The sequence below is a fragment of the Halichoerus grypus genome, chromosome 1 (genome assembly GCF_964656455.1).
Source record: "Halichoerus grypus chromosome 1, mHalGry1.hap1.1, whole genome shotgun sequence".
Lineage (NCBI taxonomy): Eukaryota > Metazoa > Chordata > Mammalia > Carnivora > Phocidae > Halichoerus > Halichoerus grypus.
The window spans coordinates 503395-520958 of NC_135712.1; the positions used below are offsets into that span (position 1 = coordinate 503395).

Here is a 17564-nt window from a genome sequence, read left to right on the forward strand (position 1 = left end):
TTTTAATAAATATCTTAAGGGCCTGCTCCTTGTTGAGTACTGTGCTGTGCCTTGGGGTTGCAAACCTGGGGAAGACCCATGTCTTACCTGGTGCTTTACATAGGGTATGAATGCCTGGTCTCAAAATTCCCCAAGTCAGGTCTTCAGCCCTAGCCCCCTGACAGTGCATGCACTGTGCTGCCCCCCAGCTGCAAGGGGTCCTCTGGGTGGGGAGGAGGCTGCCGGGGCGGGGGTGTGTGTGGGGGGGTGCTCTTAGGACCTGGTCAGCTGGTTCTATGACTCCAGGTTGTTTTTCTTCTTTGGTCACACATCAAGTCCTTTGGTAAACGGTGACTAAGCCCACGGTCATAGCCCAGGCAGAGGGTCTTCTTCAAGTGTGTTCATTGTCCTGTCTTATAATTGCCAATAGCACTGAAATTCTGGAACAAATGAAAAGATTTTTAACAACATGCCATTTGGGGAACTCTGTACATTCAATAAATAAAACCGATAGCTAATATTTTCAGAATGATTATGTAATGTTCTTAGAATGTTGGCCATTTGTGCCCGTTTTAATAACTTGAAACAAAAAAGACATCTAAGTACTTTAGAGAAACGCAGTGTTTGACCTGGTCCCATAGGCTTCCTTGCTCAGCTCCACCTGCTGTGATGCTTCCTGTCCGTCCAACCCCAGCCCACTACTGCCTCAGGGCCTTTGCACTTGCTGTTCTCACTGCTGTTCTTTCTCCTCACAGAGCCATATGGTGCTCACCTTCTTCAGGTCTTGGCTCGGCTGCCACCTTCTCAGCAGAGCCCACCCTGCCTGCCTGCCCTCCTCCTCTGCCTTCCTCTGGTGCACTGTCACCGTTAAATGTACTGTGTATTTCACGGGTTCAGTTTGTTCGTTGTTGGTCTCTCCCTAACACATCAGTTCTGGGGGCAGGGATTTTGCTTTGTTCATTGTTGCGTGCTCACGTTAACAATGCCAGATAAGAAATAAATACTTGACAAACACTGTTGGAATTGAAGAACACTGCAAGAGGAAGCAAGGGTCACCGAGAGTCCTAGACCCACATACAAGTTTTGTTAACATTTTCCTGTTTTTCCTGTCTTCTTTTTTTAAAGTACTTCTTATGAATTTCATGCCATTTCTGCATTTTTCCATGGCACTCTATCATCTCTGTGATAATTTTTAGTGCCACAGAGCTTTTTGTCAAGTGGATAGTGCACAGTTGACCTTCCACATGCTCTGCTGATGGATGACTTGTCTTCTAGGGTTTCTTGTGTGGGTGTGTGTGTTTTAGATTTTATTTGTCAGAGAGAGCGCATGTGCACACACAAGCTGGGGAAGTGGCAGGCAGAGGGAGAAGCAGGCTCCCCGCTGAGCAAGGAGCCTGATGTGGGGCTCGATCCCAGGACCCCGTGATTATGACCTGAGCCGGACGCAGACGCTTAACCGACTGAGCCACCCAGGCGTCCCTAACTGTTCCTGTGTATGAGACTGTTTCACATGCATTTCTGGGCATCTTCTGCTGAGCAAATCCCCTGGTGATTGCTAAGCTTGGGCCTCTTAGTACCAGATTGCTTTCCAGAGGGACTGAGCAGTAGCAGGACCCTGTCCCCCACGGAGGCATTTTGTGGTCATGGAATGACTGGCTCCTTAACACTGCAGTGATTTTGCTTCTCTCTTCAGATCCGCAAAGATGCTCTCCGAGCGCTCAACATCGCGTACACTGTGAGCACGCAACGCTCCACTGTCTTTCCCCTGGATGGCGTGGTGCGCATGCTGCTCTTCAGAGACTGTGACGAGGCCACAGACTTCCTGAACTACTATGGTCTCACTGTCTCTGATGGGTAAGAGCAGAGGGTGGCTGCGGGACCTCTCTCTTTTTTTTTTCCTCTTTTAGTTCTGATAAAGGGCTGGGAAGTGCAGCTACGTACCAGGCCCCAGAGAGGGCCCATTCTGCATGCTACCTCCCTGGGGTGCAGGTGAACACAGCGAGGCTCAGAATGGGCTGGGGAGCATCCCCAGATCAGACACTGCTCGTTAGCGGATTGGCGTTCAGACCTATTTCTTTGCAATTTTAAAATCAGTGCTTTTCATAAGATACTGAAGAAATTAAAGGTAAAGGTTAGGGTCTTCCTTATTCTTTCTCTCGAAGATGACTTCTGCTGGCCAGTGACTACCACTGCCGACCTGTGGTGGCCCAGACAGGCACTGGTGGGCCAGGCCAGGGGCTTCTGTGCTGCTTGGAGTCAGTGTTTTAAGAACCTGATGAAACTCGTGGACCCTCTCCTCGTAAATGGCAGCATAACGTGCACCATGTCTTGTTCCAAGTTGCTGTTTCTCTAGCCCTTCCCTCCTCACTCCTCATTGCCAGCCCCTTCCTGTCTGCTTCCTGCAGGCCTGTCCTCACAGAAACATGCGGCTTTGGAATAAGACAGGAGCATGCAGGTGTGTGCTGTTCCACGTAGGGCTGCGTGCAGGCAGGCCCGGAGGCTCCCATGTCACAGGGCAAGTCCAGGCTGGCAGCTGTGGGTACTGTGGGCTGGGACACCAGATCAGCCTTTACTGCCTCCCTCTTCACTTACACGTGGTTGTGGGGTGACCCAGTGATGGGGACAGGGCTTCCAGCATTGCTGCTGGGCGCCGAGAGGTAACGGTTGGCTTCTCACTGATGTAACGCTTCTCTGGGTTCTCTGTGGTCTGGGTAGCTGTGTCGAGCTGAACCGGTCTTCGTTCCTGGAACCAGAGGGCTTATCCAAGGCCAGGAAGTCGGTGTTTATTACCAGGAAGATGACCGTGTCGGTTGGGGAGATTGTGAGTGGAGGGCCATTGCCCCCCATCCCTCGTCATACTCCCGTGTGCAGCTTCAACTCCCAGAACAAGTACATTGGGGAGAGCCTGGCTGCAGAGCTGCCTGTGGGCACCCAGAGACCCAGCTCGGACGCAGTAGGTGAGAAGCTGCAGTTGCATGAGGGAAGTAGCATTGCCCCTCCAGGAAGCCTCTCTGGAGGTAGGAGCATCTGTTTTATTTTGTGGGTGGGGGTGGGGCGGGTGGGTATTGGCTCAGTGCTCAGATACTTCTCCCCTCTCAAGAATGGCCTGAATGGCTCTTTGATGTCACGGTGCTTGGTTCCCACTGGTGAAGCTCACACTGTCCCCTGTGACCTTCCTCGGGAGGGTAGCCAGCCCTTAGGGTCACTGTGGGTGCCCAGGGGTTGTCTTAAGTGCCTGCACTTGCCTGTTCCCTTCCAGGTGGGGGGAAAGGAGAGGCGTGTGGGGCAGAGGCAGATGTACTGCCGCCCGCTCTCCAGCAGCCTCTTCCCACCCCTGCGCCCACACCAGCTTTTCTGCCTCACCTCCCAGCACCGACCCCGAGCACAGCGCCTGGCCTCTTCCAGCCCCCTGTGCAGCCCCCCCTCCAGCCCCCGGTGCAGCCCGAGTTGCTTCCTCCAAGGCCTGTACCTTCGTACTCGGATGCGGTAAGGAGTGTTCCGGGTTAGGGCGCTGGGGAGCCCGTGGTACAAGTGTCACCATGGTGTCTGATACCCAGTCTGACCGTGGTCTGTGGATCGAGCCCACAGAGGTGGCTGCCTGTGGCTCTAAAATATTCTGAGTGCCAGCTGGGGCGGGTCTCAGGACCCTGGCCGTGGAGGCTTAAGCCTTTGTCTTTCTGACAAGGTGCCTGGGGCTCCGAGCTTAGGGCTGCACCAGGCCGCCTAGCTTGTTGCCTGTGTCTGCTTGGAGGGGCCACAGGTCAGATATTGGAGAAGGCGTGGCAGGGTTTTTGTGGCCATAACGTGAGGGCTGAAGGAAGTCCTGTCTTGCACTGAGGGCTCTGCAGACACGTGGGTCTCTGTGGACCACCCTCTGCCCTGTGGAGTGGGCTGTGTTGCCTGGTCTCCCACGAGGGGTCCAGGGAGAGGCCCTGCCTGCAGCCCCTCAGCTGCGGGTGGCAGAGCTGGGGCTGAGCCCGCAGGCTCGGTGCAGAGCCCCCATCTTTGTCACGGTCGTCAGGACAGCGCTTCATTGCTTCCTGTCCCAGTGCCGTCAGCAGCACCCCTGACGTGTCTGCTCTGAGGGATGTTCAACACTGCTCACTTGAGAGAGCCAGTGGACGTGTTGACTAGGGACCTGTGGGGCGCCAGGCAGCTCTGTGTGCCCGCCGATGGGGTTGAACAAGGCCTGTCTACCATATAGGTTGTGGGATCGGGCTCGCCAACCCTGTTGCTTGGGCCGGTGCTGGGGTGTTAAGGAGGCCTGAGAGGATCGTGAGAATGGTTAGAGAAGCTGACCGTGTTGGATGTGGTGGGGGGGGCGGCGTGGGAGGGTGTTGAGCAGGCAGCAGGCTTGCCCTGTCCTTTGATGAAGGCTTGTCTCCGTTCATTAGCAGGAAACCTTTCCAGAAGCAGCATAGCTGATTCCCAGATTGCCTCAGACAAGTGTCCACTGATGAGGTTGTGAAGGGATGTTTTTGCCCTGGGGCGGGGGGATGCTCCGTGAGACCATCTCCAAAGTTCTAACCCTCTGTGAAGGTTTTCAGTACCCTTAGGCTGTAGGGCTAGATTGTTTGGTTTTAAGCTCAGTCTGGATCGAGGCAGTGTTTCTCACTGCCGGCACTCTGACCCCGACCTGTCCTCTCCTTAGGACCTGGCTCAAGTAGTGGATGAGCTCATCCAGGAGGTTCTTCAGAGGGACTGTGAGGAGGTTGGTGCCGCTGGGGCGGCCTTCGCAAACACAGCTCTGGGGTAAGTGCAGTGCCCCCCCTGCTCTGAAGCTGTTTGCTCCCTGGGGCCGTTCCCCATCCCTCCGTGTTTCTTCTTATAGAGCTGCTCTCAGTCTTGGACAGGAGGTTGCAGCTGCCCATTTGTACAGGCTTAACTGTTGGTCCTGTCCTCTAGGTGGGTATGATTGTGTCATGTTCCTGACCTTCTCTTTGTCATTGGCATGAAGTTTCTGTTTGTGTGTGCTTTTTGAGCAATGTTAGGTTTATTAAAGTTGTAAATTAAAAACATGTTTTTCCTTGAACTTTGAACATGCCTTTAAAATACAGTAAAGTATAAAAATTTGTTTATTCTCTATTAAAAATTAGAAACACTTTATATGATCTTGGATTAAATTTTACTTTATAAATTTAACAGGTTAAATCCCTTAAACATTTTACATGATTTGCATTTTATACCATGATGAAATTTCTTTAGAGATTTCAAACTACAGTTATAAATTTCATATATCTAATTCTAATATTTTAGATAGTCTTAATAAATTTAATAATCAAAATTTTTCTAAGACTTAAACAACTTAAAGTTAATTAAAGCTAATCGATTTAGTAAATCAGATTATTTTAAGGATTTCAAACATGTTTTAAAAATCCTATTACACATGAAATCACACAATGATTAAAAAGTATAATTTCACCTAGTATAAATGTAGATGACTCTAAAGTCATCTTTTTATTAAAAAGTTAATCTTTTCAATAGGTTTGATTTATTTTCTTTTACTGGAGTCAGATACTTTCTGGTTGAATTAAAAATAAATACGATTTCCATTGGCTTTATTTTATTGTGATAAAATGTGCATAACAAAATTAACCACCTTAACCATTTTTAAGCATACGACTCAGGGCATTAAGTACATTAACAGTGTTGTGTATCCATCACCATTGTTTCCGGAACTTTTTCATCATCCCAAACAAACTATACCCGTTAAATAATAATATCCCATTCTCCTCTTTCCCTAGCTCCTGGTAACGTCTATCCTACTTTCTGTCTTTATGAGTTTGCCTCTTTTAGGTACCTCACATGAGTGATATCATAACAGTATTTGTCCTTTTTTGCCTGGATTTTTTTAGACACAAAAATGTCTTAAAGTTCATCTCTTGGTTATAGCCTATACTAGCATTTCATTCCTTTTTTATGGCTGAATAATACTTCATTAAAGTATACAGTTGACTTTGACCAACGTGGGGGGCTTAGGGGTGCTGACCCCCTGTGCAGTCGAAAATCCAAGTATAACTTTTGACTACCCAAAATCTTAAGTAATTATAACCTACTGTTGACTAGAAGCCTTACTGATAGCAATTAATAGTTGGTTAACACATATTGTGTATGTTATATGTATCATATACTGCATTCTTACAGTAAAGTAAGTTAGAGGGAAGGAGACGTTATTACGAAAATCGTAAGGAAGAGAAAATACACTTAGAGTCGTATGTGTGAGTGGACCTGTGCAGTTCAAACCCGTGTTTTTCAGGGGTAAACTGTATAAACACATAGACACATGTATATACACATTTTGTTTATTCATCTGTTGATGGACACTTGGGGTTAGTTCCACCTTTTGACTATTGTGAATAATGCTGTTGTGAACATTGCTGTACAAATAACTATTTGAGTCTCTGCTTTCAGTTCTTATGGGCATATGCCTAGGAGTGGACTTACTAGATCATATGATCTTTTTTTAATTTTTGAAAAACTGCCAAACTGTTTTCCACAGTGGCTGCACCATTTTATATTCCCTCTTCCCACCCCTGCGCCCAGCAGTGCACAAGGGTTCCATTTTCTCTACATTCTTGCCAATATACAGTATCATCGTTAAAAAAATAATTTTTTTTTTAAAGGTTTTATTTGACAGAGAGCGAGTGCACAGGTTGGGGGAGCAGCAGGCAGAGGGAGAGGGAGAAGCAGGCTGCCCGCTGAGCAGAAAACTCAATGTGGGGCTCGATCCCAGGACCCTGGGATCATGACCTGAGCCGAAGGCAGATGCTTCAACGACTGAGCCACCCAGGCACCCTAAAATTTTTTTTATTGTAGTCATCATAAAGGGTGCAGAGTAGTATCTTGTTGTAGTTTTGGTGTGCATTTCCCTAATGAGTAATGATGTTAAGCCTGTTTTCATGTGCTTATTTGCCTTTGTGTATGTCCTTTGCCCATTTTTAATTGTTTTTTGTTGTTGAGTTTGTAGGAGTTCATTTATTTTCTGGATATTAATCCCTTTTCAGATACATGATTTCAAACATTTTTTCCTATTCTGTTTGGGAATGTCTTTTCTGTTTGGATTGTCTTTTTACTTTCTTGATAGTGTCCTTAGGTGCACAGAAGTCTTAAATTTTATGTAGTCCATTTTATCTAATTGTTCTTTTGTTGCCTGTACTTTTGGTTTCATATTCAAGAAATTGCCAAATCCAATGTTATGAATATTTTCCTGTGTTTTCTTCTGAGAAAATTATAGTTTTAACTCTTAAGTTTAGATTTTTGTTCCATGTTGGTTTCATTTTCATATATGGTCCAACACCATTCTTTTGTATATATTCTTTGTATTTTGAAATGACTATCTTTTCCTCTTTGAATGGTCTTGGCACCCTTGTTGGAAATCAACTGGTCATATATGTGAGGGTTTCTTTCTGGATTCTCTATTCTGCTCTGTCGGTCCATATGTCTGTTTTTACGCCAGTACCACATTGTTTTGATTGCATAGCTTTGTAGTAAGTTGTAGTAAGTTTTGAAATCACAAGGCATGAGTCCTTCAACTTTGTTTCTCTTTTTCGAGACCGTTCCACTATTTGGTGTCCCTTGAAATTCCATATGAAATTTTAGGATGAGTTTTTTTTTTTTTTTTTTTTTTGAGAGAGAGCGAGCGAGCGGGGGTGGGGGGCAGAGAGAGAATCTTAAGCGGGCTCCATGCCCAGTGCAGAGACTGACCTGGGGCTGGATCTCACGACTCTGAGATCATGACCTGAGCTGAAATCAAGAGTCGGATGCTTAACCGACTGAGCCAGCCAGGCGCCCCTGGGATGAGTTTTTCTATTTCTACAAAAATGCTTCTGGGATTTTGATAGTGATTGCATTGAATCTGTAGATTGCTTTGGGTAGTTTTGACATCTTAACGTTAAGTCTTCCAGTCTAGGGGCGCCTGGCTGGCTCAGTCGATAGAGCATGTGACTCTCTTGATCTTGGGGTTGTGAATTTGAGCCCCATGTTGGGCTTAGATTACTTAAAAAAAGTCTTCTCGTCTATCTACATGGGCTCTCTTTCCATTTGTTTAGGTCATCCTTTATTTCTTTCAGCAATGTTTTCTGCTTTTCATCGTATAGGTCTTTCATCTCCTTGGTTAAATTTATTACTAATTGCTTTATTCTTTTCAGTGCTATTTTAAATCAAATTGTTTACTTAATTTCACTCTTAGAATGTTCATTGCTAGCATATAGAAATACGATTGATTTTTTTTTAAAGATTTTTATTCATTTGAGAGAGAGAGCATGGGGGGTAGGGGCAGAGGGACAAACAGAGTCCCCACTGAGCAGATAGCCTGACACGGGGCTCCATCCCAGGACCCCGAGATCACGACCTGAGCCGAAGGCAGATGCCCAACCAACTGAGCCACCCAGGAACCCCCGATATTTTTGATCCTTACATTCCAATCTTGCTAAACTTGTTTATTAGTTCTAATAGGTTTTGAATGGATTTCTTAGGTTTTTCTATATACAAGATCATGTCCTCAGTGAATAGAAAATAGTTTTTTTCTTCCTTTGTAGTTATGGATGTTTTTTATTTTTCTATAACTTCCAATATAATATTGAATAGAAGCAGCAAATAGGGCATCCTTGTCTTGTTCCTGGTCTTAGAGGAAAAGCTTTCAGTGTTTCACATCTGAATATGATGTTAGCTGTGGTTGTTTCATATATAGGCTGTATCATGCCGAGGAAATTCCTTTCTTTTTGTAGTTTTTTGAGTGCTTTTTATTGTGAAATGGGGCTGAATTTTGTCAGATGCTCTTTCTGCATCAATTAGGATGATCATGTGAGTTTTTTCCATTCAGTTTATTAATATGTTTGTATTACATTGTTTTTCATTTCTTGAACTATCCTTGCATTCTAGTAGTAAATCCCATTTGGTCATTTTATATAATCCTTTAAATATATTGCTGAATCTTGTTTTGTTGGTATCTTGTTGAGGGTTTTGGTATCATTATCCTTAAGGGATATTGGTCTGTGGTTTTCTTACAGTGTCTTTGTCTGGTTTTGTTATCAGTGTATCAGTTCAGGGCAATGCTGGCTTCACAGAAGTGTTAGAAAGTGTTTCTTCCTCTTCACGTTTTTAGAAGAGTTTGAGAAGGATTGGTGTTAGTTCTTCCTTAAGTGTTTAATATAATTTGTCGGTGAAGCCACGTGTTTCTGGACTTTTCTTTGTTGGGAGGGGTTTATGAATACGGAGTCAATCTCATAAGTTATAGGTCTATTCAGATTTTCTATTTCTACATGAGTCAGTTTTGATAGATTGTGTGTTTTAGACATGAGCTTAATTTTTATGCTAAAAGCCAAATATATATTTTTCCTAGTCAATATTAGAAGTTTAGTTATGCGGCTTGCTTGGCTTTTATTTATTTATTTAGAATGATACTCACTTTTCTCTGCCTAGTGTTTCCAATGCTGCTATGGAGGAGCTATTAACAGCTGCAACCACAGGCATTTTGAGGCACATTGCAGCTGAAGAAGTGTCTAAGGAAAGGGAGCGAAAGGAGGAGGAGAGGCGGCAGGCTGAAGAGGAGAGGTGAGTGTGTCTTGTTCTTGCAGTGCACATGAGGTCAGAGTGTGTGGACACGGGACAGAACCGACCCTGGCCTGGGACGCTCTTACTGTTGTCCACTGCACTGGCATCAGACCCATGGTTCACCCAGCGCCCTCATACACTGCAGTCCAGGTGATGGGCGGGGGTCCGAGGCCACACCCACCTTGTGAGCAGCTGCCTTCCCCCACAGCTGGAGGGGGGAAGGGTGGTGGTCAGGGGAGCTGGAGTGTGTGTGGCTGTGTGGCTTGTCTGGTGGGATCAGAGCTGTGGGCTTGCCGGCTTAGGCGGCACAACTCAAATCCCAACTTTCAAGGTCAGGGAGGGTGCTGACGCTTATTTTTATTCTTAAACATTACTCTTGTGCTTTTTTTTCCTTTTACCCTTAGGTTGAAACAAGAGAGAGAACTGGTGTTAACTCAGCTGAGCCAGGGCCTGGCTACAGAGCTGACAGAACTTGTTGTGACAGAATGCGTGAGGGAAACCTGCTCCCAAGAGTTGAAGTAAATGAAGTGCTGCTATCTTGTAGTTCAAGGGTGTAGGGTGGTGGGAAAGAAGGGGTTTATGGAGGCACTGTGGCCAGGCTGCTGCCGTTCAGGTAGCTGTGTTTCACTTTGACAAGGAACATATCTTTTGGATAGCCAAACAGTAAAATGCCATTCTTGTTCTTGAGTGTGTGTTGCCTCCAGAGAGGGCCTCACTTACACTCTTGACCTCATTGTGGGTCCTGCACTGGTGGTAGGGAAGTGTCTGTTAGCAAAATAATTCGTTGGTAGTCTTCTGCACACCGAGGTATTTACTGTTAGTTTTTCTCAAGTAGAAGATCCTTTCTCTTGCTTCCTGTGTTAAAAGATTTTTTTGAGGTATCTCATTTAAGAATTTTATTAACTTCTTTTTTTTAAAGTATAATTAACATGCAATGTTACATTAGCTTCAGATGTACAACATATTGATTCGAAAGTTCTATAAATTATTCAGCACTTACCATGATAAGTGTAGTCACCACCTGTTACTATGCAACATTATTACAGTATTTATTATTCACTCTATTCCCTATGCTGTACTTTTCATCTCTGTGACTTATTTATGTTTTGACTAGAAGTTTATATGTCTTAATCCTCTTTATTTCACTCTTTCACTCATTCCCCCCCCCACCTCTCCTCTGGCAACCACCAGCTCTCCGTATTTAAGAGTCTGTTTTTGTTTATTCCTTTGTTCTGTTTTTTAGATTCCACATATAAGTGAAATCATATGGTGTTTGTCTTTTTCTGTCTTATTTCACTTAGTACATTATTCTCTATGTCCATCCATGTTGTTGCAAATGGCAAGATCTAATTCTTGTTTGATGGCTGAGTAGTATTCCATTACACACACACACACCCACACACACACCCACACACACACACCATATCTTTATTTATGTATCTATAGGTACTTAAGTTGCTTCTATATCTTGGCTATTGTAAATAATGCTGTTATAAACATAGGGGTGCATGTATCTTTTCAAATTAGTTTTCAATATCTTTGGGTAAGATATTGATATCGGGTAAGATATTCTACTACCCAGTAGTAGAATACTGGATCATATGGTATTTTAAGTTTTAATTTTTTGAGGAGCCTCCATACTGTTTTCCACAATGGTTGTACTAATTTACATTCCCACCAATAGTAGACAAGGGTTCCCTTTTCTCTACATCCTGGCCAACATTATTATTTGTCTTTTTGATTCTAGTCATTCTGACTGAGGTGATATCTTATCTCATTATAGTTTTGATTCACATTTCCTTGATGATTAGTGATGTTGAGCTTCTTTTCATATGTCTGTTGGCCATATATATGTCTTTGGAAAAATATATATTCAGGTCCTCTGCCTGTTTTTAAACATTTTTTTTTTTTTTGGGTGGTGAGTTATGTAAGTTCTTTATATATTTTGGATATTAACCCCATCCATATTGGATATGTAATTTACAGATATCTTCTCCCATTCACTGGGTCGCCTTTTTGTTTTGCTGATTCTTTCCTTCACTGTGCAAAAGCTTTTTATTTTGGTATAATCTTAGTAGTTTATTTTTGCTTTTGTTTCTTTTGCCTGAGGAGACATATCCATAAATATGTTGCTAAGGCTGATGTCCAAGAGATACTGCCTGTGTTTTCTTTCAGGAGTGTTAAGGTTTCAGGTCTCACACTTGCGTCTTTAATCCATTTTGTTTCTTTTAGCGTGTGGTGTGAGAAAGTGGTATAGTTTCATTCCCATACATGTAGTTATCCAGTTTTCCCTACACCATTTGTTGAAAACTGTCTTTTCTCCATTGTATATTCCTTCCTCCTTTGTTTAAAGACAATCGACTATATAGGTATGGGCCCTCTATCCTATTCCATTAATCTCTGTGTCTCTTTTTGTGCCAGTACCATACTATTTTGGATTACAATAGTTTTGTAGCATATTATGAAATTTGGGATTGTGATACTTACAACTTCGTTATTCTTAAGATTGTTTTGACTATTCAAGGTCTTTGTGGTTCCATACAAATTTTAGGATTATTTGTTTTTGTTTTGTGAAAAATGCTATTGGTATTTTGATAGGGAGTGTATTGAATCTGTAGATTGCTTTGGGTAGTATGGACATTTTAACAGTATTAATTCTTTCAACCCATGAGCAAGAAATACCTTTCTGTTTGTGTCATCTTCAGTTTCTTTAATCAGTGTTTTAAAGTTTTCAGAGTATAAGGTCTTTTACCTCCTTGATTAAATTTATTCCTAGGTATTTTATTTTTTTTGGTGCAACTGTAAATGGGATTGTTTTCTTAATTTCTCCTTCTGCTACTTCGTTATTAGTGTATAGAAATGCAGCAAATTTCTGTGTATTAATTTTATATCCTGAAACTTTATTGAATTCATTTATCAGTTCTGATGGTTTTTTGGTGGAGTCTGTAGGATTTTCTATATGTAGTATCACATCATCTGCAAATAGTGACAGTTTTACTTCTTTTTTACCAATTTGGATGTCTTTCTTTTTCTTGTCTCATTGCTGTGGCTGGGACTTCCAGGACTGTGTTGGAAAAAAGTGGTGAGAGTGGCATCCTTGACTTGTTATTGATCTTAGAGGAAAAGCTCTCGTTTTTCACCATTGAGTATGATGTTTCTGTGGGTTTTTCATATATGGCCTTTATTATGTTGAAATGTGTTCCCTTTAAACATACTTTGTTGAGGGTTTTTATCATGAATGGGTGTTGTATTTTGTCAAATGCTTTTTCTGCATCTATTGAGATGATCATATGGTTTTTATCCTTTCTTTTGTTAAAGTGGTGTGTCATATTGATTTGCAAATATTGAACCACCTTTGCATCCCTGGAATAAATTCCACTTGATTGTGGTGAATTATTTTTTTAATGTATTGTTGAATTCAGTCTGCTAATATTTTGTTGAGGGTTTTTGCATCTGTGTTCATCAGGGATATTGGCCTGTAGTTTTCTTTTTTTGTAGTGTCATTGTTTTTGTATCAGGATAATGCTGGCTTTGTAGAATGAACGTTTCTACATTTATAGACTGTTTTACTTTCTCTTCTATTTTTGGAATAGTTTGAGAATAATAGGTATTAACCCTTATTGACATTTTTGATAGAATTTACCTGTGAAGCCATCTAGTCTTGGACTTTTGTTTGTTGGGAGTTTTTTGATTACTGATTCCATTTCATTACTAGTAATCTGTTCAAATTTTCTATTTCATCCTGATTGAGTTTTAGAAGATTGTATGTTTCTAGGAATTTATCTACTTCTTCTAGGTTGTCCAGTTTGTTGGCATATCATTTATCATAGTATTTTCTTATAACCTTTGTATTTCTGTGGTGTGAGTTGTTATGTCTCTTCTTTTGTTTCTGATTTTGAGTCCTCTCTTTTTCTTGATGAGTCTGGCCTAAAGGGTTATCAATTTTGTTTATCTTTTTAAAGAACCAGCTCTTGGTTTTATTGATCTTTTCTATTTTGTGTTTACTCTCAGTTTCATTTATTTCTGCTCTAATCTTTATTACTTCTTTCCTTCTACAAGCTTTGGGTTTTGTTTGTTCTTTTTTCCCCCTAGCTCCTTTAGGTTAGGTTGTTTATATGAGATTTTTCTTATTTCTTGAGTAGGCCTGTATCACTATAAACTTCCCTCTTGGAACAGCTGTATCCCAAAGATTTTGGACTATTGTGTTTTCATTTTCATTTGTCTCCATGTACTTTTTTAACTTCTTTGATTTCTTGGTTGACCCATTTAGTGTTTAGTAGCCTATTGTTTAGCCCCCATTTGTTTATGTTCTTTCCAGATTTTTTTCTTGTTTCTGATTTTTAGTTTCATACTGTTGTGTTTAGAAGAGATGCTTGATATGATTTCAGTCTTCTTAAATTTATTGAGACTTGTTCTGTGGCCTAACAAGTGATCTATCCTGGAGAATGTTCTATGTGCACTTAAAGAATGTGTATTCTGCATGTTCCATATATATCTGTTAGGTCTAACTGGTCTCATGTGTTGTTCAAAGTCACTGATTCCTTGTTGATTTTCTGTCTGATCTATCCATTGATGTAAATGTGATTTTAAAGTCCTCTATCATTATTGTATTACTGTGAATTTCTCCTTTTATGTCTGTTAATATTTGCTTTATGTATTTAGGTGCTCCCATGTTGGGTATATAGATATTTACAATTGTTATGTCCTCTTCTTGGATTGTTCCCTTTATCATTATGTACTGTACTTTTTTGTCTCTTACTATGGTCTTTGTTTTAAAGTTGCTTTGTTTGATATAAGTATTGCTACCTAGGCTTTTTTTTCCACTTCCATTTGCGTAGTGTATGTTTTCCACCCCTTCACTTTCAGTCTATATGTCTTTAGGTCTGAAGTGAGTCTCTTGTAGGCAGCATGTTAGATGGATCTTGTTTTTTAAATCCATTCAGTCACCCTATGTCTTTTGATTAAAGCATTTACATTTAAAGTAATTACTGAAAGGTAGGTATGTACTTATTGCCATTTTGTTAATTGCATTCTGTTGTGTTTATTTTTTTTTTTTATAGTTCTCTGTTCCTTCTCTCTTCACTTGTGGTTTGATGGCTTTCATTAATAATATGCTTGGATTCCTTTCTCTTTATTTTTTGTGTATCTATTATAGGTTTTATTTTTTAAAGATTTTATTTATTATTTATCTGACAGAGAGAGCGAGTGAACACATGCAGGGGGAATGGCAGGTGGAGGGAGAGGGAGAAGCAGGCTCCGCACTGAGCAAGGAGCCTGACGTGGGGCTCGATCCCAGGACCCTGGGATCATGACCTGAGCCGAAGGCAGATGCTTAACTGACTGAGCCACCCAGGCACCCCTCTATTATAGGTTTTTGATTTGTGGTTACCACGAGGCTCATATACAACATCTTATGTGTACAGTAGTCTGTATTAAGTTGATGGTCGCTTAAGAACTTTATTGATTTTACCTCCAAGCTTCAGGGTAGAAAGAAGTTCAGTGTGCAGGGAAATCTGTCTTTGTGCTTAAGCTCCCCTGAGGTAGGCTTGAAAGTGATGAGCTATATTAGTATAGAGCACAGATTCCAGTGCAGATGGAGGACATAGCCAGGAGGCTGAAGTATTTTTTTAATTTTTATTATTATTATTTTTTTTAAAGGTTTTTTTTTTTTTTAAAGATTTTATTTATTTGAGAGAGAGAATGAGATAGAGAGAGAGCATGAGAGGGGGAGGGTCAGAGGGAGAGGCAGACTCCCTGCTGAGCAGGGAGCCCGATGCGGGACTCGATCCCGGGACTCCAGGATCATGACCCGAGCCGAAGGCAGTCGCTTAACCAACTGAGCCACCCAGGCACCCCTTTTTTAAAGGTTTTTTATTTATTTATTTGACAGAAAGAGACACAGCGAGAGAGGGAATACAAGCAGGGGGAGTGGGAGAGGGAGAAGCAGGCTTCCCGCGGAGCAGGGAGCCCGATGCGGGGCTTGATCCCAGGACCCTGAGATCATGACCTGAGCTGAAGGCAGACGCTTAACGACTGAGCCACCCACGCACCTCTGAAGTGTTTTGTTTAAATAATGTTTCTTTCCATCTTTAATAAATGGGAGTCTATTTCCCTGTTTACTATAAGCATGAGACCTCATAAGTGATGGATCAATGTCTATTCTTAATCCCAGGAAGGAGTGTTAGGAAATATGTTAAGAGCTAGGACTTGCTGATACATTTTCCCACAGTCCCAGGAGACCTGGGCTTCAGCTCAGCACCAGGGCTGTCTCCATCTGCCACAGAGGATGGCTACTGGAAACACGTCTTGCTTGTTTAAGCTACTTTGATTTTGTGACTAAATGTATTTGATAACATTTTCTGTGTTCCCTTGGTTGACAGAATTTTGTCATAAAAATCTTCTGTTAGATATTGGTTTATCTGAGGGCCACTGCCCTGTGAAACATGGGCTGCCAGCCTTGGCTGCCGGCTGTCATGTACTTGAGGCACTTCTAATTGCAAACATCAGATATAGCTGATGAGAAGATGTTGTAGTTGTCTTATTGGTCACTTAAAAATTAAATTTTGTAACTATTTTATTAAGATAAAGGTTTACTTATTGACTATTTGCAAGGGCTCTGTTGGACCTGTGATCTAGTACCCTGTACTGCTTTTGTTCTTTTTTTCTCTGTCTTTTCAGGTGTCTGTACATTAAGTAAAATGAAAATCTCAAAGCTTCTCTTTTTTTTTTAAAGATTTTATTTATTTGACAGAGAGAGTTTCTCTTGTGGCAAAGACATAATTACATTTCAACAGTAAGGATGTAGGTCTTGCCATTTTATAGGGCAAGCCCTCAGTGTGTGTGGGCCCTGGGTGCAGTGTCCCTATCCTGATTGCTCTCTTCTGTAGGAGTGCAGTGGAGACAGACCAGAGGGTCCGCATGGCCCGTTGCTGTGAGGATGTCTGTGCCCACCTGGTGGACTTGTTTCTCGGGGAAGAAATTTTCCAGACTGCAAAGGAGACCCTCCAGGAACTTCAGTGCTTCTGCAAGTATCTCCAGCGGTGAGTCCTATGTCCTTACACATGAAATGCATGCACATGGGGAAAGCCTTTGACAAGATTATACTTTCAGAAATAGTCAATTATATACACATGTGAAACATGTTCCTTCCTAAAGGGTAGATGCTAAGGGGATAAGTAAGGAATTAGACTGGGAGCTGTTCTGTATTTCGACAAGTATTTATAGGTTGCTTTCTTTCATTTACCCACTGCTCTCAACACAGAGAGATGGCCATGAATAAGCCAAGCAAATTCTAGCTGTATGCACCCACATGGATGAATTTCTAAAACAATTTATACTGAAAAAGCAATTCTTAGGGAAATGTGTACAACGTACAGTGCATATTCAAACTAGATTGTTTTAGATTTATACATAGTAGTATAACTCTAAAGAAAAGGAAGATGGTGAACATAAACTTTGCATAGTGGTTACCTTTGGGAGTGAGAGGGTGTGTGATTGAGCAGGGCCCAGTGCTGGTCATGGCCACTGCTTCTTAATTGGATGGAAGTATGTGGCTGTTTAATTTATCATTAATCTTTAAACTGGGCATGTACTATGCATGTTGTATGGTGATTCATTTCATAGTTTCATTTAAAATAAATAACAGTGTACCTTGAAGTTTCAACCATGTAAGAGGGAATAGAGGGAGAAAGAGTGTCTATTTCACAAGAGACCCCCATTTTCCTCCTCAGAAGCAGCTGCTGAGTACCCATCCAGAAGCCTTCTGCCCTTTTTTGTGGTTGTTAGGACAGATGACAGCATGTTCTCTACTCTGTGCTAACCTTTCTTTACTCCATTTGAGGTCAGGTGGAGGCCTAAGCACAACAGCATATTGGACTCTTCCAGGTGTCGGAGGCACTGTAAATGACCTGCCTGGTTCTCAGTTGATGGACTTTCACGTGGCTTTTCTTTTTAGCCATGACAAAGAGTACTGCAGTGACTGTCCTTGTACAAACATTTCACAGAGGTGTACACATACCTGGAGATAAATTCCC

General features: G+C 42.1%; 1 protein-coding gene across 8 annotated transcripts in view; it reads left to right on the forward strand.

The window, feature by feature from the left end:
* MCM3AP (minichromosome maintenance complex component 3 associated protein) overlaps positions 1-17564 on the forward strand; it is a 50686-nt gene that overhangs the window by 13764 nt on the left and 19358 nt on the right. For 3 of the 8 annotated variants that reach the window (XM_036081622.2, XM_036081621.2, XM_036081623.2), the window contains exons 11-17: positions 1673-1833; positions 2695-2996; positions 3239-3465; positions 4631-4731; positions 9400-9531; positions 9936-10049; positions 16419-16571. In XM_036081622.2, the coding sequence (XP_035937515.1) occupies positions 1673-1833; positions 2695-2996; positions 3239-3465; positions 4631-4731; positions 9400-9531; positions 9936-10049; positions 16419-16571 (1190 nt within the window). The remainder of the gene's footprint in view (positions 1-1672; positions 1834-2694; positions 2997-3238; positions 3466-4630; positions 4732-9399; positions 9532-9935; positions 10050-16418; positions 16572-17564) is intronic. The other 5 variants (XM_036081624.2, XM_036081625.2, XM_078076123.1 and 2 more) reach the window with 4 other exon arrangements.